The 26,723-nt window shown below is 41.8% G+C and overlaps 2 protein-coding genes across 2 annotated transcripts in view; both read right to left on the bottom strand.

Moving 5' to 3' along the window:
• Positions 1–18,119, bottom strand: part of LOC124254962 (succinyl-CoA:3-ketoacid coenzyme A transferase 1, mitochondrial-like) — a 52,502-nt gene extending 34,383 nt beyond the window's left edge. Inside the window, 3 exon segments of the mRNA XM_046688802.1 lie at positions 9,926–10,059; positions 16,499–16,604; positions 18,002–18,119. Coding sequence (XP_046544758.1) covers positions 9,926–10,059; positions 16,499–16,604; positions 18,002–18,082 — 321 coding nt within the window. The 5' untranslated portion in view covers positions 18,083–18,119.
• Positions 18,120–23,107: 4,988 nt separating this feature from the next.
• On the bottom strand, positions 23,108–26,098 carry LOC124254971 (syntaxin-1A-like). The gene is made up of 2 exons (XM_046688815.1): positions 25,731–26,098; positions 23,108–24,160 (listed from the first exon to the last, which is right to left on the bottom strand). The coding sequence occupies exons 1-2, from the start codon at positions 26,001–26,003 to the stop codon at positions 23,537–23,539; spliced, it is 897 nt and encodes a 298-aa protein (XP_046544771.1). The 5' UTR covers positions 26,004–26,098; the 3' UTR covers positions 23,108–23,536.
• Between the last annotated feature and the right edge of the window lie 625 nt (positions 26,099–26,723).

The following is a 26,723-nucleotide window of genomic DNA, read 5'->3' as shown; positions in this document are numbered from 1 at the left end:
TTTAAAAGTTCATTGGTAACGGTTTCGCCCATGAATGAGGTGTCATCGTAATTCCCATCATCGAGCACACCAGCGCCAAAATCATCCATCGGGATGTCCTCATTGCCGCCTTCAGCCATTATTTATATTAAACTTTTATATTTTATCTATATAACAATGTATGTTAGGAAACTAGATCCTTTCCGAAGATCAAGAGAGCCTCTAGGCGTCAGAGCCGTGCGCCAGTCGGTGACCATCACCAACGACAAACGCGAGCTCGTGCGGAACGTAGGTCGAGCCATCATCAAAAAAACCACCATCAAGATCAGCGGTAACGAGGTGCTGAGCATCGACGACAGCGACGTGTTTCACTGCTACGGGGACCTCTGGAAAAGCGAGGGAGAACGCGTCAATGACGTGTACCAAGGCATCAGCAAATCGACTCGGTTGCGTGTGGGGTACGGCTTCACGCAAGACCAGCTAGACAAGATCTCAGAGGGTGAAAAGGCCATCGCCCAAGCGTACAGGAGCCTGTTCTGCGTGCCGCTCGACTTCGAGTTGCTAAGTAAAACTTAGCGTTTAGCAGTTATAGTTAAGACTTTTTTTAAGTGTTCATCGAGTGCAACTTAACCTTTATCTCACTATGTTTCACCTACATCGGGTATTATATTATTAAAACTAAAACTTGCTTATTACATTATAAGATGGAATGTGATGAACTGCTCGAACAACTGTTGGTGCCGCAGGATCAGAGTGACGACAAGCGAGAGAGACTGGTAGCGCTGGCTGTTGGTGGTAAAGCCAAACAATACTTTGGGGACTACACTCTCGATAAAATTCACAAAATGTCAGCCGAAGAAATCAATAAGCTGTACGCGAGATACGAGGCTAGACTCGGGGCCGAGATGACAAAGACTATAGGATCGGCTATGACCCAGATTTACACTGGTATAGCGTCGTACTTCCTTCCCATTCCCCAGGAACATCGACTTTACCTGTGGGAGGACCTTGAGAAAGACCCGTTTATTGAACACGCCTTGAGCTCTATCAGCTGCGTGCTGTACCACAAATACGGTATGTTTTTAGCCCCGGTGACGGCGGCCATTATCACGGCGAAGCATTGCCAATTGAAGGAGGGAAAAAATAATAGTAATGGTATACAAGATGGATCAAGAAGTTACTCCGACCCCGATAGGGGAGACCCCAATAGAGGAAACCCCAATGGGGAATCCACCCCGGGAGGGTTTCCCTCCCCAGGAGAAGAATCCTACAGTCACCAGGAAGAAGAACCCTAAGAGAGTCGCCGCCGGTAGAAAAGGAGGCTTAGCCAAGCAACATAAGAGTAACTACACTCTGTGGATTGCAGGCGCAACTGCTGCTGCTGCTCTCATTATTGTTATATAATAAAAGCCCAGCACCCCCAGCACCACAACCACAATTAGAGGTCAACCCACATATCATGTTATAAATATATATTTTTATATCATATACATAATGTCCGAGGGCAAAACGTTCATCAACGATGCATACCACGCCACTGTGGTCGCCAGTCTAGCCGTAGGGTACGCTCGGTTGACAAAAATGGTGCTTAAACAACCGACTATCAAGCTAGATTTCAACCTGCAGGATATGGGTATGCTCATAATGAACCTAGGTATGGCGATGGCCACCAAGGACATCCTCGTAAAACAAGGGATCATACCGGAAAATATTTTGAAGTAAATGTAACTATATATAGGATGGCTACGATTGCCATGATGGTCGGCGGGGCGTTAGTAAACGCCCTGGCATTTTCCGGGAGTAATTTCCTCTTCTCGAAACTACGGGAGTCGAACGCGGCCATGATAGAGGCTGAACAAAAACGGCATGATATAGCTGTAGAGAAACTGCAAGCCGCGCAAGCTGAGTACGCGAAGAAACGTATACAGAGGATCGATTACATTAATGAACAACTCCAGCGTGAGAACCATGCCGTTAAAACATTCGAGAACGTTAAAGACGCAGCGAGAGAATTATACCTGCTAACCGGTAAACAGCTAGAACCACTCCATAAGCCCACACTCACTCAGTACTACACACCATCCCCGGGGCAAAAGGACCGGGAATTGATCTTCATCGAGCTGGGTCTAGCAGCGACAGCGTTGGTTGTAAAGCAATTAGACTAAGTCCCCATATGAGTATACCAAAGATGAGACCTGCCCCGTACCGATGCCAGTACATACTTAGGGGGAAGACCGAGACCTGCGGTAGGAAATGTAGGATGGAGGGGTACTGCTGTTTTCATAGGAGGTGTTTCATAAACTACACGTGTTCCGTGTGCGGTATTGGAGTGAAATGTCACTTCTGTTTATGTAAAGCCCACCGGGCAAACGTAGTCAGGCACCAGCTTATCTACGAGAAGAAAAAGGACTACATAAACGAATGTAAAGGCCTCCTTAGTATGGAGGTGTAATTTTTAATGGTTACCCAATTAGAAACTGTGTACACCTAGGTATAATAATGCCTGCGTTCATACGAATTCCATCCCCGGCTTTTGGCCTGAGAAGCTGGTTGATGTTTCCGGGTAAATGTAGTATTGATAACATCAGACCTCTGGTCATTAGCAAACTTGAAGAGGAAATAAACGAATTGGACCACATCAACTTTCAAATGATTGTTACTACAAAGCTGGATGTCTTCAGAGAACAAGTATTGACTGAATCAGCTAATATATATACGTGTATCCCCAACGTTATGGAAATAATAAAACGGGAAAGCTATCCTGAACCCAGAATCGATACGGTTATTCTAAATATAACGCTGGAGGAGTTACCTCCCTTGTTGGCGACCAATTAGAGATTGTAACACATGAGTATAACAATGCCTACTGCCTGGAGCTCAAGCAGATTGCGAGAGAACGAGGAAACCAGAGTTGTCAAGATTACTCAACATACAACCCCCTCCCACGGTAAACAACTAAAACTCTGAGCGAAAGAGCTGGGGATGACGGGTTATTCTCGTATGAGGAAAGAAGACCTAATCGAACGGCTGAAAGACCCCATACGTCCCCACACTCTGAAACAACTCAAACAGGAGGCTCGAGAGCTGGGGTTAGTAGGTTATTCTCGTATGAGGAAAGCCAACCTAATTGAACTATTGCGTCAGAATATAGCTATTGATCTACAGTTCGTGCGCACTGAGCGCGCTGTAGGTAACTATCTGAGAGGCTGGCGCATGCATGTTGATAAGAACATAGACATCGCCGACATCAAGCCTCTAATTGCTGATAAAGTTAATGAGGAACTAAACGATTTGGGAAGTATAAAGTTTCAAATCACAGTGAAAATGTCACTCGATAAACAGCAAAATGGGGCTATTGAGTACGTTCAGCCTTACTTCCGAGGTAAACAAGAAGTCGAGACTATAGACGAGTCAATCGATATCAGTTTTCAGCAGATACGAGAATACCTAGAACGCTACACGCACATGGGTTCCAGGTGGGTCGTGGATAAAATCGATAAGGTCTATCTAGACATAGCTAACTACATACCGTTCAGAGGCGGGTCGTACCTAGACTTACCCCCCTACTATAAGAAAAAACAGGCCATAGTCAACATCAAGAATAGAGGAGACGATTGCATGAGGTTAGCTATCAGGTCAGCCTTGTACATTCGGACAGACCTTCTAGCTATCCCCAAAATGATGGGCTCAACTGGGATGGTATAGATGAACACACACCCATATCCCAGATCACTAAAATAGAAAAACAGAATGATATAGCTATTAACGTCTTTGGGCACAAAGGTAGCACAACAATCGTGCACAGGGTCAGCCCACAGGAGGGTCGCCGCGTGATCAATATATTCATGATCAGGCGAGGTGGGAAGTACCACTACGCCTGGATCAAAAACCTCAGCAGGCTGTTGCACGACCAGTCGAAACACGTTGGGAAAAAACACTTTTGCGTACGATGCCTACGCGGCTTCACACGAGCTGATTTATTAGAATCCCACCGGGAGGATTGCCAAGGTGTGGGGCAGACGGCCATACGAATCGACATGCCCATGGAAGGCGACAATATCCTTAAATTCGCCAACCACAAGAATCAGATGCCCGTGCCTTACATCATCTACGCCGACTTCGAAGCCTTGATCAAAAACGTTGACATTGGGCCGACCCCCAACACACACAAAACGCAGGAGCACGAGGCCTGTGGGTTTGGATACGTGATCGTTCGATGTGATGGGGAAACGAAAGCTCCTGTAGTGTACAGGGGTCCCGACGCGGCTGAAAAGTTTCTAAAGTGTTTGCAGGAGGAAGAGAAAACTATCAGGAATGCACTGTACACTGTCGGTCCCATGCATATGACTCAAGCCGACCCGTTAGCTCACAGCTGCAGCACTCACTGTCATGTGTGTGATAAACCGCTGAACGGCGATTCGGTGAGAGATCACTGCCATGTCACCAGTAAGTATAGAGGCGCCACTCACAACGCGTGCAACCTCAAGCTCAGAATCAACCCCAAGACAATAAACATCCCCGTGGTCTTCCACAACTTGAGAGAGTACGACTCTCACTTGATCATGCAGGCCATCGCGAGGGTCGACAGCAACCTGACGTGCATCCCCAACAACATGGAGAGATACATCTCCTTCTCCCTGAATGGCCTGAGGTTCATCGACTCGGTTCAGTTCCTCCTGTCGTCACTCGACAGTCTGGTCAAGGCCAACGATACCTTCCCCATCACTGATCGATACACCGACGCTTGAGACTTCGACCCTGCTGATGAGGAAGGGCGTGTACCCCTACGAGAACATGGATGGCTGGGCCAAGTTCGCCGAGACCCGACTGCCTCCCATCGGTTGATTTTACAGCAACCTGACCGACTCGACAATCACCCAAGACGATTACTCGCACGCGATTAACGTATGGAATAAACTGGGCTGTAAGAATCTGGGTGACGACCACGGCCTGTACTTGAGAACAGACTCCTGCTAGCCGACGTGTTCGAGACGTTTAGGAGGACGTGTTTTAAGCAGTATCAACTCGACCCTGCATGGTACTACACCAGCCCAGGTCTATCTTGGGATGCCTTGCTGAAGAAAACCGGAGTTAAGTTGGAATTGCTCACCGATTACGACATGCACTTGTTCATTGAGAAAGGCTTGCGAGGTGGGATTTCCATGACTCGAGGAAGCCAACCACTCACATCCTCTACCTCGATGCCAGCAACCTGTACGGCTGGGCCATGAGCCAGTATCTACCCACAGGGTGATTTGAATGGGCATCACCCGAGATCGATGTTATGAGCATCGTGCCAGATTTGAACAAAGGCTATATCCTCGAAGTGGACTTGGAATACCCCAAGGCATTGCACACATCGCACAACAGCTACCCCATGGCCCCCGAACGTTTGAGGGTTAACCCAGACTGGATGTCCAAGTACCAACATAACTTGCTGGGTGGGCGGGTGTCAGACGTTGAAAAACTCTGGCCAACTTAATGAATAAGACCAAGTACATCGTGCACTATCGCAACCTACAGCTGTACCTGTCGTTGGGTATGAGGTTGACCAAAATACACAGGGTGCTCGTGTTCGACCAGAGCCCCTGGATGGAGCCCTACATCAGAATGAACACGGACCTGCGAAAGCTGGCCACCAGTGACTTCGAGAAAAAACTCTACAAACTCATGAACAACTCGGTGTTCGGTAAGACAATGGAGAACCTGAGGAAACGCGTGACCGTGAAGCTGGTTCGGTCGAAAGAGGAAGACAAGATCAGGAAACTGATAGCCAGCACGGCATTCAACCGGAGCAAGATATTCACCGACGACCTGGTGGCCCTTCACATGAAGAAAAGCCACATCAAATTCAACCGGCCTGTTTATGTGGGGATGAGCATCCTCGATTTATCCAAACACCTGATGTACGACTTTTACTACAACGAGCTCAAGAAGCAGTACGGCACCAGGTGTTTCCTGCTGATGGAGATTCGAACCGAGGACGTGTACGAGGACATGGTAAAACACATCCATTTATACGACACCAATGACTACCCCAAAGGCCATGCCATGCACAGCACGGTTAACAAAAAGGTCCTCGGTAAGATGAAGGACGAGTGTGCTGGCACGCCCATAGCCGAGTACATAGGCTTGAGACCCAAGACGTACTCCATCCTGAAGGCCGACAATAGCGAGATCCGAAAGGCGAAGGGTGTCAAGAAGTACGTGATGAAACAACACATCAAACACGCCAGATTCAAGGAAGCCCTGTTCAAGACCCGCACCTTCAGAAATCAAATGAACACGCTTAGAAGCAACGGGCACAGGATATACGGACTGACGATAAACAAGACGTCCCTATCACCAATGGACACGAAGCGTTGGATAGCCATCGACGGGATTAACACGTACGCGTACGGGCATGAGAAAATTGAACCAAGAACATAGGTGTATATATAAATACCCTGTCGGGGCGACAACGATGTCACGGAACCAAAGAAAGTTTGAGGCTATTTACTACAGCCCGCGTGGGTACTGGAAAGGAGCTAGCGCCGTACATAAGCTGGCCAAAATGGCGCGAGTACACCCGGACAAGGCTAAAGCGTGGCTTGAAAAACAAGCCCTTTGGCAGATCTATTTACCGGCACCACGCTACGTGCCTAGAAGAAAGTTCAGCATTACCGTACCCAATAACGCCCACCAGGCCGACCTCCTGTTCCTACCCCTTGACAGGAGGTACAAGTATGCCCTAACCGTCGTTGACGTTGCCAACCGCTACAAGGAAGCCGAACCCTTGACCGCGAAGGATGCGGCCCTAGTAGCCCACGGATTTGAACTCATATACAAACGCAGTCCGCTGACATGGCCCACAGGGCCCAGAGTTCATGGGTGCCATGTCACAACTGCTAGCCAAACACAATACCAAGGTCAGGTGTGGCGCAGTCGGAGCCCATCGCAGCCAAGCCATAGTCGAGAGATTCAATCGGACTTTGGCTGAGCTCTTATTCGGGCACCAGTATGCGAGAGTGATGGTCAACCCAGAAAAACGATCAACGGAATGGGTAGCGCGGCTACCTCAGGTGGTGTCGGCTATCAACCACGAAACCACCCGTCTCACCGGCAAGAAACCAGCCGACGCTATCAAACTGAAATCAGTGGTGGCTGAGTCGGCTGCACCATCGCGTGAGAAGGAGAAACAGATACCCGATAGGGCCCTCGTGAGTTACCTCTACCAGCCGGGGGAACACGAAGGGGACACTCGGAAACGAGCCACCGATCCGATATGGTCAGTCAAAACTTACAACATAGATAAAGTGGACATCAAAGCCGACGAGCCAAACTTGTACTACTTTAAAGATGGGCCAGGGAGAGGTTTCGTCAGAGAGGAATTATTGGTCATACCATACGGCACAATGTTGCCACCCAAGCAAAATATTTAACACTTACCTTGTCGAGTAATCTTAATGGTATCCTGTCAACACGGCATAGAGCCATCACGTGATCAGGAAAGCGCTAGTTCGCGGTCATAGTGACCGGGAAGTTAACTGGGGATTCAAAAGTAGTATATACAATGGTGGCGAGACCTAAGGGCCTGACAAAAGCTTTATTGATGAAATAAAGCTTTACAGAGGCTTTTGTTGGACTTGGTCTCGGACAATCATTGTATATACTACTACCCGACACGTCATAGAGGCATATCTATGAGGAGCCAAACCCCCTGAAGATGTAGTAGGCGCTGATGCAGTATGTTAAACACCTGAAACACTGAATATAGTGGAGGCATCGTATAGGCGCTGGAGTGAGTGAGTGAGTGAGCGAGTATGGTTGTATAGGTGCTGGATCTAATAGAGGCGCAGTACAGGTGCTGGACCTGGTAGAAACGCGGTACAGGCACTGGAGTGAGTATGGTGTTATAGGCGTTGGAACTAGTAGATCGCCGAGCAGGCGCTGGATCTGGTAGAAATGCCGGACAGACGTTGGAGTGAGTGAGTGAGAATGGTTTTATAGGCGCAGACAGGCGCTGGATCTAGTGGAAAGGCCGGACAGGCACTGGAATGAGTGAATAGGTATAGTTTTATAGGCGCTATACAGGCGCTGGATCTGGTAGAAATGCCATACAGGTGCTTTGAATAAGTATGGTTTTATAGGCACCGTACAGGCGTTTGATCTGGTAAAGGAGTGGTATAGGAGCTGGGGCTGGTAGAGGTGCCGTATAGGCCCAGGATCTGGTGGAGGTGCCGTATAGGCGCTGGATCTGATAGATGACCATATATTCGCTGTAGTCAGGAACAACGCTGGAACAGGTAGGTGTTGGCGACAGAGGCGCTGACACCGACTGCTGAACTCTGAACTCGCAGTGGATGTGGTAGATACGCCGTATCCATAGGCGCTGCAGTGATGAACAGCGGAGGTGCTGTTGTGTGCCCTGCTAACTAGGTCAAGTGTGTAATGGGTGTCGAAACATCCAGTGACTGCATCTGAGGCATCAGGAGTAGGATGTCTGCCAGGGAAACGTATGACACGGCAGCCTGGAGAATGGAGATGGAGCACCAGACGCCCTAGAGCTAGTGAACATCAGTGGTGTGGTAAGTATCTGGATGCTTGTCACAGGCGACATCGGTGTTAGACTTGGCGCTTCATAGACGTGAAAAAAGGTGTGAAGATGATTAAGTAAGCGCAACTAGCACATTCATTCATAGACAGGGAAAAACACGGAAAAGTGCAATGCAAACTGTGAATCAGGGCACTTATGAGATTCCCCGGCTTTACAAGCTATACAGCGTGTGCCGTATAGAAACTGCAATATAGCAGAAACCCCCAGCAAACACATTATAATAGTAATGGGGTATAACAGCATAATTGAGAACAAACGTCTTACAATATACTGACAAAACTGGAGACCAGAATAAGGCTTCATAACAATATATGACTATAGCATAACATATAAGCATGAGCCAAGAACAAGCCACTACGAATACCTCTAAGACACAAGTTCTGAATGGCGAAGTGACCGATAATAGTGATGACAACTATCGTGTTTATAACAAACACCATCACGACAACAGTACTACAAAAAACGAAAGAGAAGGGTAATACCTACACCCTCTGAAGAACAAATGAAAATACACAGTTTATTGTCAATAAACACAAACTCATAGGATACAAAACAGTCAAGCTGGCAAACCAAACGTCTTGCGAGGCGTGCGAAAAGCAATAATCTGAGGTGGCTGACATCACCTTCTGGTAATGCGTGCACAGATGGATGTTTATCAGAGACCAGGAAGTGATCACTACGTTTTCAGCTTCAAGCGTCTGGCGTCGTAAGCAATAAGTGCAGGAAGTAAGTAGTGCAGGATTAGTTAAAAATTAACATGGTACATTTAGCCATTTCCTAAAAGGCATTGTGTATTTCGGCCATGAAAGCCATGTGAATTTACACTTGTCAGAGGGACATACAAAGTATGTGATCTTTACCTCCTCTTGCTACACTTCTAATTTATTGGCTGAATGGGTCAGATCATTCAAGCATATTCACTCTACATCCTTCATTGAACCAAAACGTCACTATGTAAAGAACCATGTTTCATTATCATTTCATTCACAACACACATACACTAGTAATTAGAAACACATACATTTACATGCATACCCCACTTTTCACAATTACATACATACCAGTAGTTAATATGATTGAGTGAGTGAGTCAGTTTAGTTTTACGCCGCACTCAGCAATCTTCCAACTATATGGCGGCGTTCTGTAAATAATCGGGTCTGGACCAGACAATCCAGTGATCAACAACATCAGCATCGATCTGCGCAATTGGGAACCGATGACATGTGTCAACCAAGACAGCGAGCCTGACCACCGGTTTCCCGTTAGTTGCCTTTTACCACAAGCAATTGTCTTCAGGTATCATCTTAAATCCCTTGGCTTGAATCGCTTGATTAATCTGTACAACTCTACCTGTCTTTTTTTCAGCAGAAGACCTAGTCCAAAATCATCAACGCCTGCATTGTTGCTGACAACAGTTAGACCCTCAACTTGTTTGTCAATCAAAGCACGGATCAGGTTTTCTGGGATGCCACAAAGACCAAAGCCTGTTGAATCAACAAACACAGAATGGTCAGTTATGTCACACACTGCAGCAGGACATACAGACTCAATGTGATTCAATACAAAATGGCAATATGAAACACTTAAACATATATACTATACACCCAATTACACTCCAGGTTGAGTGAGTGAGTGAGTGAGAGAGAAAGAGAGCTGGATATTTACATCCGTTTAAGCAATATTCCAGCTTAACACATTGTACCAATGTGAGGAATCGAACCAAAGTCCTCGGCATGACAAGAGAACACTTTAACCACATGGCTACCCCACCACCGCTATGGGCAACTGAAGCTGATTTGATGCAAGAAAACATAATCATATAAATGTAATATTACTTGATTGTCATTGTAAAGGACATTTGGAAAAGCAATTACTGACAAGAAACATTATTTTCACTGGCAAAGTTTAACAGCCTATATTACACTTGTAATATTTTACATAACATTACAGCTCAATCACTGATTTTCTAGAGGGTAGAAACCCTTATTCTCAATCGAAATGATAGATATAAAACCCCATTGTAATGCAACAAATTCTACAAAAATAAGAGATCTTGATGCCTCTTACTTCTGAGAACTGAAGAACAAAAATGACAAATTGGCTGGATTCCATACAGTGAATAAATCCCACTCTGGTGCCACGACTCCTCCAGGTTTCACCTACCAGTACTAATGGTGTCTAATATGTATTTAAATTATGTAAAGTTTTCACTACAGTATTTCTATTACTCTTATTAGTAGGACTACACGGTATTAACAGTATACCTGTATATTGCAATACGCTTTTCAAACTATACGTGAGAACTGTGTGTCGTGGCCTTAGTGGCGAAACGATATATCCAGATACCAATTTAATGAGGCGAGACCATATATCATGAAAGTATTGGCAAGGAACCCACGAGACAATTATCATTACGATACAATGGTGGCGATACGATACGTATCCCGATACTTTACCGTTTCTAAAAACAGAACAGATATGATAGAATAGATAAAATGACTGAAACTTTATTTGTTATACAGCAGAACTTGTGTTACATTCACACACACTAAAAAAGCTAGTGGTCTAATAAAATTTCAGCATTTAATGCTTAAGAAAGTACAGTCAAACATATTTAGTAAACCTTGATCTAACATAAGTTTGAAACTGAAGGTTCCCTTGGGAAGTTGTGTTTCTACACCAATGCTTTCACAAACAATTCAACGTAATATATAGCAGAATACAGAATCACTGAAAAATACTCTAGCTTTCTAAGTTTTATCATATCTTTGTTCTCTTTCTTAACATTGTTCATAGTTGTTAATAAATATTGTTACTTGTCAAACAACTAAAACATATTTCAATTACTTGAAGAAAAGTATTCTACATTTCACAGAGTTTGAATTTTTTTTATACTCTTTCACTTATACACAAACTCCTTTGTTCATGTAACAAAGATAACAGATAGAAACAAATTCCTATTTTAAGTTTCTTAGTATTTCTATTTACGTAAGTAACATCTGGATATATAGTTACTTGTAGGGGTGAAATGGTACGGTCTTACCACGGTTTGTTATATGAGACTATGATCATAATACAGAAAACAGACAACAAGAACCAAACCTTACATTGTTTAATAACATGGATAAAAAAATAACCATAATCTTTGTTATTTTGCATGAACAAAACTGTCATTTTATGACTAGATAGAAATGACGGTACTAAAACCGAAAATACTGGGGTTCTACTAATACCGCAGTATACTGTTTCACTCCCAGTCTCTTGTGGCGATACATCGATGTATTATGGACCCTCGCGATATAAATATTAGGGGTGAAACGGTATACCGCGGTATTAGTAGAACCACAGTATTTTGCTTTGAGTTTGGTATACCGTAATGCAATCCAAAAATTTATTTTTTTCATTTTTTGTACCGTCATTTTATTAATCATTATTAAAAAAAAACATTCTGGAATGTGCCAAGATTGTGTAGCAGTACTTCCCAAGGACTGTGGAAAGTCTTTAAATGTTTAACTGACTGAAATCAGAGATAGGCAATAATTTAGATCAAGGACAATGATCTGGCACACAGACTGTAACTGTCTTATGACAACTGTGTTGAGTTAATTTGTTTAATTTATTTATATGTGATATGTCATCAACAGAGTCACATTCGACAAGATCTGATTTGTGTATTGTTTTGAGGTGTGTTTTTTAAACATGAACATTTCTGGGATGTGGTGATTTCACTGCAGTAAATGCTGATGTGATGTTAGTGAATTTTAATCACACTTGGCTACTTGCTATTTTGCCACACAGCTGTGAGCTCCAAGGTTCCAGTGATACTTTAGTTCTTCTATTTTGTCATGAAATGACAGTTTTGTTCATTCAAAATAACAAAGGTTATGGTTATTTTTTTTCCATGTTATTAAACAATGTAAGGTTTGGCTCTTGTTGATTTTCTACATTATGATCATATCTCATATACATAACCGAAACGGACCGAACCGAAGGCCTTGTACCACAATACGTACCATGGTAAGAGCGTACCGTTTCACCCCTAATAAATATCCTGATATATTGCCTAAATGTGTTTTGTATCGATGCAGTCGTATCGAGTAGCTGATGATGCAAACATTGATACTATCGTTACACCACTATGGTACGTATTGTAATATTTTTTTAAGAGCCAGTATATTGGGTGAAGAACATATATGAAGTGTTTGTGATTATCTTTATGGTCTAAATTAAACTCTACACAGACTTGTAGAATGTTTTCTTTCATTATTCAATGATAAAACGGCATACTGTAATTCTATAAATTGCATAAAAGAGAAAATAGAATAACTGACTGTGCAACCTAATTTTGAGATTGCTGTTATATGTTTAGTGACTTATAATGTAGAAAATAGGATAGACATGCACAATTGGTGCCACTCACTTAGGCTCCCAAAATACTGCAATACAGGTACTTGAATCACAATATATTGCAATACAATTTATTTGCCAATACACAGCCCTAATCTGAATCCCAATGCATTGTTAAAGGCACCATTAGAAACATACCTATATGCCCTTGATTGCATGCACACAGAGTCAGAGTTTAAGATGAATATTAGTGATTTCTGTGTATTTCCCTTGGTCTCAATGAAAACAAAAAGAAGATATCACCACGCAGACTGTTTTGGAGTACGTACATGTCACATTTATGCACATACTTTGCTTGAAACAACAAAAGTTTCCATCCAAATATCCTGCGTTGAACACACTATTTTGAGGTGAGGTTTTGAATGAAAATACACATGATCAATCTGTCCTGCTGCTTACATCTTTAGTTGTAATGCTTCTTTCATATTTTGCAAACTTTTGTTACAAGATTTATTTCAGTCTTAATATCTTTTGCTCTGGGACTAGACAGGAGACCACAGTAAGTCAAGTAAATCTTAATCAAAGGGGGATAACTCTGGCCCAGTTAGCACAACAAACAAAGATCACACAATAGCATAACATTTCTGCAATTATAGTGATGGTTATACTACCTTTGTAAGAAAAATTAGTGTATATTTTCAAGCATTGATATGAACTAATTCAAACATTCTGTTTTGTTTCACATAAGAAAAAACATAATTTTTCTGTGTACATTCCTCTTTAAATTATTGGTTGAATAAAATTCCCCTTGGGTTTGTTCCAGTTCATTTACGTAAATGGACTGAACTCTTTCAAACATTAGCAAACTGGAACCAAACATTGCATTGCACCTCTCCTTTAGAGAAAATGTTTGTACCAATACCTTTCATGTTATTGCTTCAACAATCCTTTTCAAATTCAAGTTTCTTAAATTGCTGTACTTCTTTAAAAAATTTAAATATCATAATCAAAATTTGCACTGCATCTCTCATCCAGACAAACAAGGTGGTAAATAAATCTGAAAACATTCCAAACCATAGTGAAGTTATCGGTTGAACAGAAATGTCTTCAAGGGGGAAAGACATAACTCTTTGGAATAACTATATACTCAGACCTATAAGGTTGGGGTATAATACACGAAAAGATGTCATCCATAAAGTTGCATGTCTACAGTGCCAGTCAAACATTTCCTAAATTAATGCAAAGATAAAGATGTATCCTTTCTGTTGATCAATGTGACAATAAGCCTTATTCCATCAATAAAAGTGACAAATGCACTTATGGCCTTCATGCAGTACACATGGCAATGCAGTCCAACATTTATCAGGTTTCATGTACACAGAAAACATTATAACAAAGGCATCACCCAGCCGGACAGAATTACAAATCATCAGGAGTCAAAACCTCTTTCAGATCACAATCCTTTCCATAGACAGAAAAATTGCAGTCTATATTCATTCTAAATATCCAGTAATAATTTGTGGCATGTGTGAGAAAATACCTTCTGAATAGATCCTGAGTCCCCTACCCAACTCCCTATTTTATTAATTCTTACAAACTCAAAACACAAGGATGTGGGGAGACTGCAGTCATGGCATGTCTGTCGTTGTCCAGCACCCCTTAGTGCTGAGAACTAATTATTATCATTTGCCATTGTGAAGAGTCTAAAAACCAATAGGTGTTCATGTGGAAATACCACGGTCAGAACAATTGTACATTCATCAAATGCTATGCTAACTATCAGCATTGGTCATCTAATGAAAGGTGCCTAAAACAAACACATAAGAAACAAATCAGCTGTTATCAAGAAAAACATGTTATATATTCATCATCTGTCATATTTCATATTGAAAATATGCAGTGTTGAGCAGGGAGGTAACTTTGTCAATGTTTTTCCTTTGGGAACCTTGTGCAATCTGTTTCTAACTTTGATTTGTTTTTCATTTCTTAGAAATGCTTGTTGGCTTTTATAATCAGTGCCATGAACAATGTGCCAGACAGGTGGATAATATAACAGGATGCTATATGATACCAATATTAACATTGTAACATTATTTATTTCATCATTGTGGTAATAGTGAGATGCAGTAAATGCATATACACAAGATTTGGTGCAAAAACATAGGGCTCTCAGACTCAGTAAAACAAATTGAACTGAATCAAGCACATTTCAGTTTAATTGATATTTTAACAAACAAATGCAAATTATAAGACTCAAATTTCTGACTGATCCACTAAATATGTCAACAGCTAAGTTATATTTCCAGGGTTCGAAATACCCCATATATTAGCGTACCATGGCACGGTAAATACTAAAATGGCACGGATAAAAAAGTGTTCCCGTGCCCTTATAGCACACCTAATATTTTAGAGACATAAATCACCTTTAGTCATTTAATCCCCAAAACAAAACACTTACGCAAATGAAAAACAAGCAAAAACATTTATTGACTTTATCGCCCAGGAAATCACTGGAATTATGATGGATGATGTAAAGAAATCTGGTTGCTTTTCCATTCGTTGGTTTCACATTAATTTTCGACAGAGCGTGTAAAAACATACACTGGACAACTTCCGGTTTGGTCGTATGCTTTGCCGATAATGTAAACACACTCTAAAGAAAGCAAAAATCAAAACAAATATATGGTTTTATGTCAAAATTAACTGATCTCAATTCATTTATGAATGGAAGGGACCGGGATTAGTTAAATAAATAGTTTAACGTTTGTTAACAAGCTCTTGTATAAAACACATCTCACCACCACCCGTCTACCTTCCTTGCTGCACATCCCCTTCTCACAAATAAAGGAAACATCTCTGATGCAATTGCCACCAAAATAGGACATCAATTATTGAAAAGCATAGGCAAATGGATGTATGTACTCAACTATGAACAGTTGTCACATGTAAATAATCTTCATACAGCTTTTATTTACAGTGTGTTTACACTATCGGTAATACGACCAAACCGGAAGTTGACCAGTGGATATTTTTACACGTTCTACGCATGCACACACCGAGTCGAAAATTAATGTGAAACTAATGAATGTAGAGTGATGGGAGAACTGATAGTTTGGTTATTGAAGAGGACATTGTGTATGTTAGATATGTTGAACAAATGAACCTGTCACAAAATTCTTAGCTATTAAAGGTGTTGGGAAAGCAGAACAAATGAACCTTAAGAAAGCCATCTTAAACAGAAGACATACCAGTGATAACAGAAAACAGGTAACATTTGTTGTTTACTAACAATGTATTTCAAATGATCATCATCATTGCTACAGTCATTTATTCTAAAATATGTAGGCACACTTGATTTCTGAAAGGCACATTTAAAATATTTGTCTGATGCCCCAAGGCACACTTAGAAAAAAAAGTATTACCGGTACTATCCCTGATTTCATGCATGGAATTAGTGCAGTGAGGGTTTCATGGAGAGTGCAACACATGCATGTATAGGTACTTACACATTACTAATAGACACAGTAATAGAACACAGTATTGCAATGTATTGATACTGTACACACACCTACATACCTCCAACCAGAAGTTTGGATCCATCAGGAATATCAGACACAGCTTCATCTGCATTCTTATAGAACTTGGCATCACGTTGTTTACTGGTTGAGAAACATTTCAAGCCCTGAAACACACGTTAAACATTCAACAAATAGATGGATTTCCAACCTGTCTTCATTAACATGTAAATGGGACCAGGGACCATATAATAAGATGTTATTATATAGTCACCTCATGGGCAACTGCCCATGGTTGAATGACAATCAAATAACCAATTAATACAGGTGAGGTGAGGTGAGGTGAGGTGAGGTGAGGTGAAATTGGGTTTAACGTCGTGCTTGAGAATATTTCGCTCATATGACGGTGTGCATGCGTGTGTATGTGTATGTGTGGCTGCTTGTACTAGCCCAGACTTAAGCTGGTTTTATAGTGCTAGCTCACCGAGATGCCATGCCGCAGTGAAGCATGAATGCCCCACTCAGACACAGTATACTGAGCCGACCAGTCCTTGTTGTACCCTTTAATGCTGAGCGCCAGGCAGGGACCAACAAGTACTATATTTTAACGTCTTTTGGTATGACGTGGTCGGGAATCGAACCCTGCGACCTTCCGCACTCCGGGCGGACGCTCTAACCACTACACCACGGAGGCGGTCCAATTAATACAGATTAATGCAGAATGTGTTTTAGAAAGTACTTAAAAAATGTTACATTTGGGATAACACTTTTTGAGTAAAGTACAAATTCTAGCATTTGTTAAAGGTGGGGTAGGGTGTGTGAGGGTGTGGGGGGGGAAAGAGCACTCTCAACAGTACAGCACCTAATGGCCAATGGACTTTGTCACCGAGTGTTCTTCGGCATGTCCAGTTGGACTCAACAACAAGAGTACTGGAATTCATACTGTACTCGGTCATTCCAATATAACATTTGTTATCAATAAAGTCTACAAACCTGGCTATATCATCCAAATTTGTTACCGCTTACAAACAAATAATAATGAATCTGGTCATCAAGGGCACACTACAAAAGCTCTGTTATATAGGTTGGTAGTATCTAAATTGTCTACAAGTTCTGCACTTTGCATGAACATTTTGGATTATGCCTGTTCAACATATCTAGTCTTGCTGTGAATGCAAAATACAGCACAAGACAAGAACCTTGTTGAAGTTTCTAATCTTGTATCATCTATGAAAGAACAGAAGACCTTACAGTCATCAGTGACCAGCCAATGATAATCTGGAGGTGTGACCTTGACAGCCAATGAAGTTGACCGACATCAGCCATGCACAGAATATACATGAATTCTAAATTCAAGGACTTTAACACAATTTATGTTACATAATCGACAACTTTTACTTCGTCCAACTCATTGCAACTAGATAAGGAGGTAAGCTTCACCTGGATCTGTGAAGACTGTGTCACATCACCTAGTCAACAAAATGAATTAGTTGCGTCTTACAATATAAGCCTTAAAATAAAGTCACATAGCGTAATGTACATATAAATCCAATCCATATTATACCTGTGATATGCGAGGTGTGACAGTTTTATATAAGGGGTTGATATTTTGTAAGCGAACAATCTTGAAAAGTGTTGTCGCCATCACTGCAGTCAAAGGGAACTCACTCTTGCAAACTAAAAACAGTCAGAACCCGTCGAGACAAGTTTCGCAGTCTCGTTTCCGCAAATGCCCAGCGGATTCGCACGATAGAATCCGAATGAAATCCGAATATTCTCTTGTACGGAGTTACCCTCGTCATCAAGTGGCATCGATGGACTTCATACCCGCCGTAAGGGTTAATGGTGGCCGAGAAGGATCGAGATCGCATTTTAGCCTCTGTTATGGCAGCGATAACTCGAGACGAAATAACGATAACACGAGAACCAGAAAAGAGATAGCGCGAGGTGAAATAACGATAAAAGAAGGAAAAGAAAGCATAAGCACGAGACGATATTGGATATCAAAACCGTATTAGGGGCCGTTCATAATTTATGGCTAAGGGGGGTGATGATGCTTTTTAGTGGGGTCACCCAATTTTGTACACATGTATTAGGGGTGGTTGGGGGGAGGGGTTGTCATTGATTTTGTTCATGACATGGGGGAAGGGGGGTCCACTTACTTTGTACATAAATTTTAGGAGGGATCATTCACATTGTACATATGTTTCCCCATAAAAATCATTATCACTCCCTAGCCATAAATTATGAACGGTTCCTTATGATGTTGTGACTGAAGGATGAATTATCGTAAATTAATTAATGCTGTGAAAGTGTTCCCGTAAATGCGAGGGTTGAAAATCAGCAAATCGAATGCAGACTTTGCAAAATAGTTATTTTAGGGAGCTGACAGGATACAAAGAAATTGCCATGTTGTGGTGAGGTCTGATTGTTTGCGACGTAATGTAGGAGTTTGACCCCTCAGCACATGTACTGACCACACATGACAAACATTGAAAGCGGAGATTCCGACTCTTCTCTGTTTGCAGGGCCCCGTTCAACAAAGCGATATACGATCACAAAGCATGTAACCTCAACACGTGGACATACACCTCGTCAATCACGTCAGTGGATAGGGCTTATCAACGTAACTAAGGCCGAGGGTCATTTATTACTACCTCTATATTGTATTCTGGCGGAAAGGAGTATAAAGAAAGTTACGCTGAAGTATAGTCCGTTTGGCTCAAAACTGGACCGGTGAATTGCAATCTAACTCGAAAACTACTACACGTATAATACTCAATGAAACACTGATCAGAATCAAAACATCAGACCAACTCAGTGATTTTTGTTTTCCAGAATTTATGTCCTAAAAATAATAAAGTTGTTTAACAAACTATCAAATTCCAGTGACCTCAAATTCCAGTGAAGTTCAGCTTGACACCAAGCTAGTCGTGCTGCTTTGTGCTCTTCGGATAACAACAGACCCTTTGTTGGACCCTTCTGTTGGACAAACAATCATGTGGAAGCCATGTAATTCTTACAAGGGCTGCCTGTGTCCTCCCTCCGACGCATGGTCGACCTCACGGTGCATAACGTCATTAGTTTGCTGAAGGTTTCTGGCCAATCGGCTGATAGTCGATGAATGACAAAAATATTCTCTTGCAATAGACCTGAATGGCATGTCAGCACTCCGTATTACCAAGAACTTGCCATTATGTTCATTATCTTTTCATCCTAATGCTTTCATTTAAATCTCATACATATGATCCAATTTGTGATCTTATCCCTGAAATACCTGTCTTACCACCTTCCCGAAGGCAAGAACTATTTGGATGTATAGTGTTCTTTGCAAGGTCCCTCTTTGGTACAGCAATAGTAGATGATGCACGAACACTCGGATCTCTGAGTAGACAAACGTCTGAAATGGCCAAAGTATTTCAGCAACATGAAAATATGCAAATAAGACAACGATCGTCTTTACGATATTGTGAATGGGGTAAAATCGAACCATGATGCCATTCTGTTATTAGAATTTGCTCCACTCATAGTCAAAGATGACAAATTACTATATGCGAATGCTTTGTCTTCCAGCTCGTCAAATTGCCCTTTCTGCGATTCTTGAACATCATTTGGATCAACTTCTTTGGCCATCAAAGAACATGTACATGGAAAACATTCACCCTAACTTGTTCCATTCAACGTGTTAGGGCATACGTACATTACAGCGAATCCAGCATACCCTGAACAAAAATATCCTCGTTTTCATGTGGCTAATACAGTCATCAACTCATACTATGGAAAAGGTAACTTCCTCATTACCAGGAACGGTTTGGAAATATATATATGTAAGGGTAAGGATACTCCAAGATGCAATCAATTGCTGTCCCATTAAGTAGAACGTCCAGACTCAATCAAGACTGAATCCATGCAGTGACAATTTCAGCAGCATGTCTACCACTGACTTAGTAGATAGCTCCATAGGTACCACCTTAACTTTCCCCTTCAGTGTAACATTTCATCCTAAAGCTTCCCAGTCTCACCTCGCTGCTCTATATTTCAATCACAAATCAAATGTTCGCAAACTATTCAATTTTCGGTTCCTAATAAACAACCTTGTACCACAACTTCAGGACCTAACTCCTCGCTGTTGATTACCATGCTCATCATAAAATGATTCAAGGATGCCTTTGCATCTTCTCTGTTCCTTGAAGATATTCCCTTTCTTCCAAAGATTTGTATTCACGCCAGGGCCAGATGTTCAAAGAATGGTTTCCACTCAACATCAGTTAAATCAAGCACTCATCCAGGGCTTCTTCAATGATACACAATATACATTTATTAGTGGCGATACTACATTCCTATCGATATGAATTACCCCCTTTCACTTATTTAATCATTCGTTGGTTTCTGTGATAAGGAGCACCATCTGAGTTTACCCCTCTGGTACTTAGTGCTAAGAACAGGAAAATTACATTTACCAATTTAGCTGAACCTATCCAGTTGTAAGGTCTGGCATGAGAATTGTTTATCTCTGAAGGATTGTTAACGTATGGGTTTTTTGGGATCACCAACAAATTGTTCCTACCTGTTGGTGGTTAGACACATGAAATATGTGGGCACGTGACCCCGCACGCGTGCAGGGTAGCGTCCCCACAAAAGAGGATGCCACATGGTTCACCACAGCTACTTACGAAAAGAACCCGGACGAGCGAAAAAGCAACATCCGGGTCTCCAGCAATGTCGTTTCGTTCCTTCCGTTTGTTGGTTTGTACGTTTGTTGTTTAACAAACACTCAACACTCATCTCTATTCCAGCTACATGGTGACGGTCTGTATATAATTTAAAGATATCCCTAAAATGTCTTGTGAACGATTGACATTCGTCTGTAAATGGGATTCTCCGACAACTCGTATGTGGTGGTGAAAGTAGTCCGCTTTGATGGGCGTGGTTTAATTTTTTTACCTTCTTAACGGGATGTGGAAGTTTTGGGAGGATACCTTCATTAACAAATTCAATGCAATAACGTATGACAAGTTCAGCCAATCACAATTCCGGAATTGTTCACAAGACAACCTAATCATAGAGAAATGAATGCAGTAACACGTACCAATCAGAACGCAGGAGTTACAATGAACGAAAATTCCATCATTTGCCTAACATATCGTCCCGCGTGATCGTAGACTATTCTGAAAGCTTCCAGTGAACGCTTAAGTTCTTTCTTGTTGTTCCACATGCAATTGAAGGCTATTCTGCCATGGCGTAATAACACTTGTGGAGTTACCATTCCCGGGTCATACACGTGTCACAGGCAGGATCATCAGTTTCCGATCCAGTATTCAGGGTGAAGCTGTTGAGAAGTCGTTGCATCAAAGGGGAGACTGATGCGTCGAACATCGCATATTAAATATCTAACACAAAAAAAGTAAATACATGTATCCGTTTTATTCACAAAACAAAGTATAAATTAAAACAATAGGAAATTGCGCCTTACCATGCTATAGTTACTGGAATGTAACACACACACTCACAGAGTTACCATGATGTAGTTACTGGAATGTAACACACACACACTCACAGAGTTACCATGCTGTAGTTACTGGAATGTAACACACACACACACACACACACTCACAGAGTTACCATGCTGTAGTTACTGGAATGTAACACACACACACACACACACTCACAGAGTTACCATGCTGTAGTTACTGGAATGTAACACACACACACTCAGAGTTACCATGCTGTAGTTACTGGAATGTAACACTCACAGAGTTACCATGCTGTAGTTACTGGAATGTAACACACACTCACAGAGTTACCATGCTGTAGTTACTGGAATGTAACACACACACACACACACACACAGTTACCATGCTGTAGTTACTGGAATGTTACACTCACAGAGTTACTATGCTGTAGTTACTGGAATGTCAAACGTACACACAGAGTTACCATGACTTATGAATGATCTGCTCCTGGTCGGTCGTGGCTATTCGACATGGTTACAACATCTGTGAAGTTCAGTTCTCACTTTGAAGGTTATATAAGGTCAAATGAAAAGCGGGCTTTGATCAGAGTTTCTGGTAACTACCACGAAGGACATCCTCGTTTAACAAATGAAGGAAAGTATTGAATATATACGTTTGATCTGCAATGTCATATCTACATCCGTCAACTAAATACAGCTCCATAACAATAGATTAGTCTGGTTATAGTCCGAAGATTGATGATTGTCAATACATAATCGAAGCGAAAAACGCCTTCAGATCAGCCAAATGTCCAACGTGGTTACCCTAACATGGTTATATAAGTGTAGGGGCAGTGATACCGTACTGGGTCAAAAGAATAAATTTCATTGAGAGACAAATCTGAAATTAAGTCGAGAGCTTTAGTCCAATGTAAGAGTTTCTTAAAGCAGACAATGATGGAAACTGTGCACCATGGTATATATAACTTACTACCCATCAACAGTTTAGACTTAAATCACTCACTACATGTCATGAACATATATATGGTTTCATTGGAGATGAATTTCTCCACTAACTTAGGGGAATCAACTGCAAACCTTATGCAGATGAACTGCACCAGGATCATGCATGAAATTGCTGAAAAGCATGTGTAAATATCGTGCATGTGAACAGCTGCGTTTTGGTGTAAAGGTTTGTTAAGAAGTCGACAATTTTCACTGAGTTTCATCATTTATTGAACTCATAACAATAATCTTTTCAACGTTACGAATTTATTTTACAATAAGTAGCTACATTCTCACTAGTGAGTCTAAACATTTGATGGGTAGTACACATGTGCGTACACACACACACACCAGTATTGGATCTCTGCAAATGTAGGAACATAAGCTACGAGCCATCTCAGAGATGATAACTATATCTATTTATTGTATGCCTCGTATTGTTCATACTTTCGTGTCATACAGTTTCGCAAAAATAATGTGATGAAATTACATATATGTATTTGCATAATTTACAAGGACGCTTCTTATGCTCATACAATACAACATGGTGTTTTTTGGCCCATATAAGCCTTAGTTAAGCCTTGCCCTTCACACATGCACACTTTGCTTGTATTGTACCCATCACGGACGTGTTTCACGAAGTTATGCAAACGTAGCTGCCAAGGCAATGGCGATGACGACAACAACAACAATGACTATCCCAGCCACAATGAACATACATCTCCGTGATCTTTTCCGGTGTTTCCGGGCCTGCTTCAGTTTGACATTACCTTCTCCCACGCAAGTCTGGGTACTGGCCATGTTGGATTCTATGTTGTCCAGCTTCTCACCCTGGTCGTGAACAAGCACACTCATGTCCTTAAACAACTGGTTCACTTCAAACACACTCTTCTCTAAGGCCAGGATATCGTTTTGTCGGTCCTCTATTTGACGAAGCTGAGACGCTGCGTCCTGCGTGTCCGAGATGAAGTTTTGCGTGAATGCATTGTAGTTATCTTTCTGGAGGATTTCGTTCATCTCGTCCTCGTCCATGTTGTTAGTTCCTTTTGTCACCTCAAGCTGTGTACGCATCCTCTTCTTCATCTTGTCCATGTAATCTGCCTGGATCTTGAAAAACGTATTGGTGTCAGCCGCGAGTGTATTGGTCAGGCGGTTCAGCTGGTGTGTTCTTACCCTCTGTAGAGCAGATGACCCATCGGATCCCTTTTGCTCGCTGGCAGTCTCTTGCTCTAGACCTCGAAGTTTTAGCCTGGCCTCCTTAGACACCTACAGAACATACAGAGACAGTATAACAATTGTTCATCACATCAGCAAAGTAAATCAGTCAGAAGAAATTAAAGATAAACGGCAATGAGCAGATTGTCTGTTTCACAAGAATTACATCTGAAGCTTTGGCGATCGCATCTTCGATTATCCACGACATTTAAATCTATCCAATCACAATATATACCAATGGCACATTCACCGTCACCACCTCCATACCTCTTACCTCGCACGTCCAAGCATCGTTGGCTGGTGAGTAGAATTTGTTGGGACGGCAAGTTTAGCTAAGATATGGTAGCAAGTGGCCAATATATTTTTCATATTAGAAAGGTGATGTAAGACACAGGACACTCGAGGGTGTGGCGATCGACAAGCAATAATAAATAATCGCACAGATCAACACATTTCTGGCGCACCCAAACAAACGTCGCCGCAAGAGACTACAAACCTATAAACATGATCTCATCCACCATCATGTACAGAGCACAGTAATGTAGCTGGAATATTGCCGAGTTCGCGCAAAAGTCACACAACCAAACAAAACCTTTCAAAAACTTAGCATAGAGGGTTAACACTAAAGCTAGTATGAATTAACACTTTCATCGCTCTTACAAAGCAAATTCTTCCTGTTCTATTCAGTACACGAATCTGACCTTAGATGTCAGTAACAGGCGTGTCCCTGGCACTAATAAACTTGATTTATCAAGCCAGGGTACATTCAGTGTAACAACTAAATAACGTTCATATTACTGGTGAGAGATCATTTTTCGTTCGTTTGTTGTTTAACGTCGCACTCAGCAATAGTTCAACTATATGGCGGCGGTCTGTAAATAATCGAGTCTGGACCAGACAATTCCATGGTCAGCAGCATGAGCATCGATCTACGCAATTGGCATACGATGACATGCGTCAACCAAGTCAGCGGCCCTCACTACCCGATCCCGTTAGTCACCGGGTTACTGAAGATCAATCCTAAACCGGATCTTCCCGGTGAGGTCGAATGACCTTGTTCCGCACTTCTCACGCCCATCTCCAGACTAGGTGTAATTAGTGTTATTAATGTGGGAACTCGTTGTCTCTGCAACTTGAGTAAACATGAATTTTGTAATAGAATTTCCAGACTGTTATGATGCAAGTGTTTGATGTCAACCGGCATGCTTACGGGTCATGTAATCTAGCACTGTGCGAGGAGGTAAAGTTAACATAAGTTACTTTTCAAAGGGTCCCATGCTGCGCTCATTGTCTTTTTCTTTCAACCTTTATTTGAAACACAACACACTTTTTCAGTGCACTCAATTAACTGACAACATAAAAGGAGTAGAAAATGCAGTGTGGTTTCTACGTGCAGTTTGAATTCTACGCCGACATAAACAAAAAAGAGGTAGTACATAACATTTTGCTGCAAACAAGCAGTATTATCAAACATAGTTCCATTATATACAATGCACATATAGACTAGATCCCACAACCCCATGCTTACAGCTACCTGTCAGATCAATATTTGCCGGAAACAGCAGCCATAACGGCATCGACATAAAACACTACAGGTGCATGATGTGTATAAGCTGCTCACCTGTTGAACATGGTTCACAATCTGTTCATATTTGTACACGTCCGCCTTGTCACAGAAGGGCGAGTTGAGCATATGTTTCTGAAGATCTTCCATTTCCTTCACATTTCTTTCTATTGTTGTCAGATTTCCCTCGATGTCCCGGACTTGTTCTTGAAGGCTTTCCATGTCGTCCGCCACTTTAGGTTTATTTTTTGTCTTCATTTTCTCATTATCGGTCTTAGACCCCTTCTGACCTGCCTGTAGTTCTGCCAATCGGTCCTTTACACCCGACATTCCAATCCCCCTCTATCAAGCCACTGTTAAAACAGACACGTTAGAGATTGTCTGCCGCAGGACGTGTTGATCGGGGAACTCACAACAGGGAGATTCCACTTAACGGGGGTGTAGTGAGATAAGTGAGCAACAACTTGTATTGCGTATTTCTTTCCATGAATAGAAACAACTAAGCAAATAACACAAAAAGTTATAAAAGTTCATAAATTGACGAGCAACTGTTGTCGAATAAATATTGATCAACCGCTACAATAATTATTTGTAGCCGTTGACGATATTTCTTGTTGATATATATAATGGACTCGTCGGTGTTTAAAAATAGAAGTCAGGTCACCTCCACATCTGACTCAGTGCGTTGAATATCGATCTAATTATAGCGTATGGTTCAACGAATGCATTAAGGGCGTGCGTATGCGATGTCCTGTTTGTTTGATGACATTGTAATGTATGTGTAAATATCTGCAGTATATGATTGTGGACATATTTAATCATCCAATGTTGCAACGTTATCGTTTTAACACGTGTGTTGTGCCCTAAAACCTACAATGGTCTTAAGTGCACAGTAATAATAACATACGTTCACCTATGTCAATGCACCTATATGAAATAGACCCCAAATGGGGTAGAAATATCGGGGAAATTATCTCACGCATGCAGCTGTTACCTGCCCTACCCTGCGAAGCATCCACAGTATACGTCCAAAAACTATGTGACTTCACT

Source organism: Haliotis rubra, unplaced genomic scaffold (genome assembly GCF_003918875.1).
Source record: "Haliotis rubra isolate DU_JTF1 unplaced genomic scaffold, ASM391887v1 Scf589, whole genome shotgun sequence".
Taxonomy (NCBI): domain Eukaryota; kingdom Metazoa; phylum Mollusca; class Gastropoda; order Lepetellida; family Haliotidae; genus Haliotis; species Haliotis rubra.
Note: the sequence above shows the minus strand (reverse complement) of the source record. Positions and strands in the feature narration are given on the sequence as shown.

What these genes read in the sequence shown, in the direction of transcription:
- LOC124254971 (XM_046688815.1), bottom strand. Translation starts at nt 26,003, where the DNA reads ATGTCGGGTGTAAAGGACCGATTGGCAGAACTACAGGCAGGTCAGAAG. An exon ending in TTGTGAACCATGTTCAACAG is followed by an intron (nt 24,161 to 25,730) that starts GTGAGCAGCTTA and finishes TATGTTCTGTAG; the next exon opens with GTGTCTAAGGAGGCCAGGCT.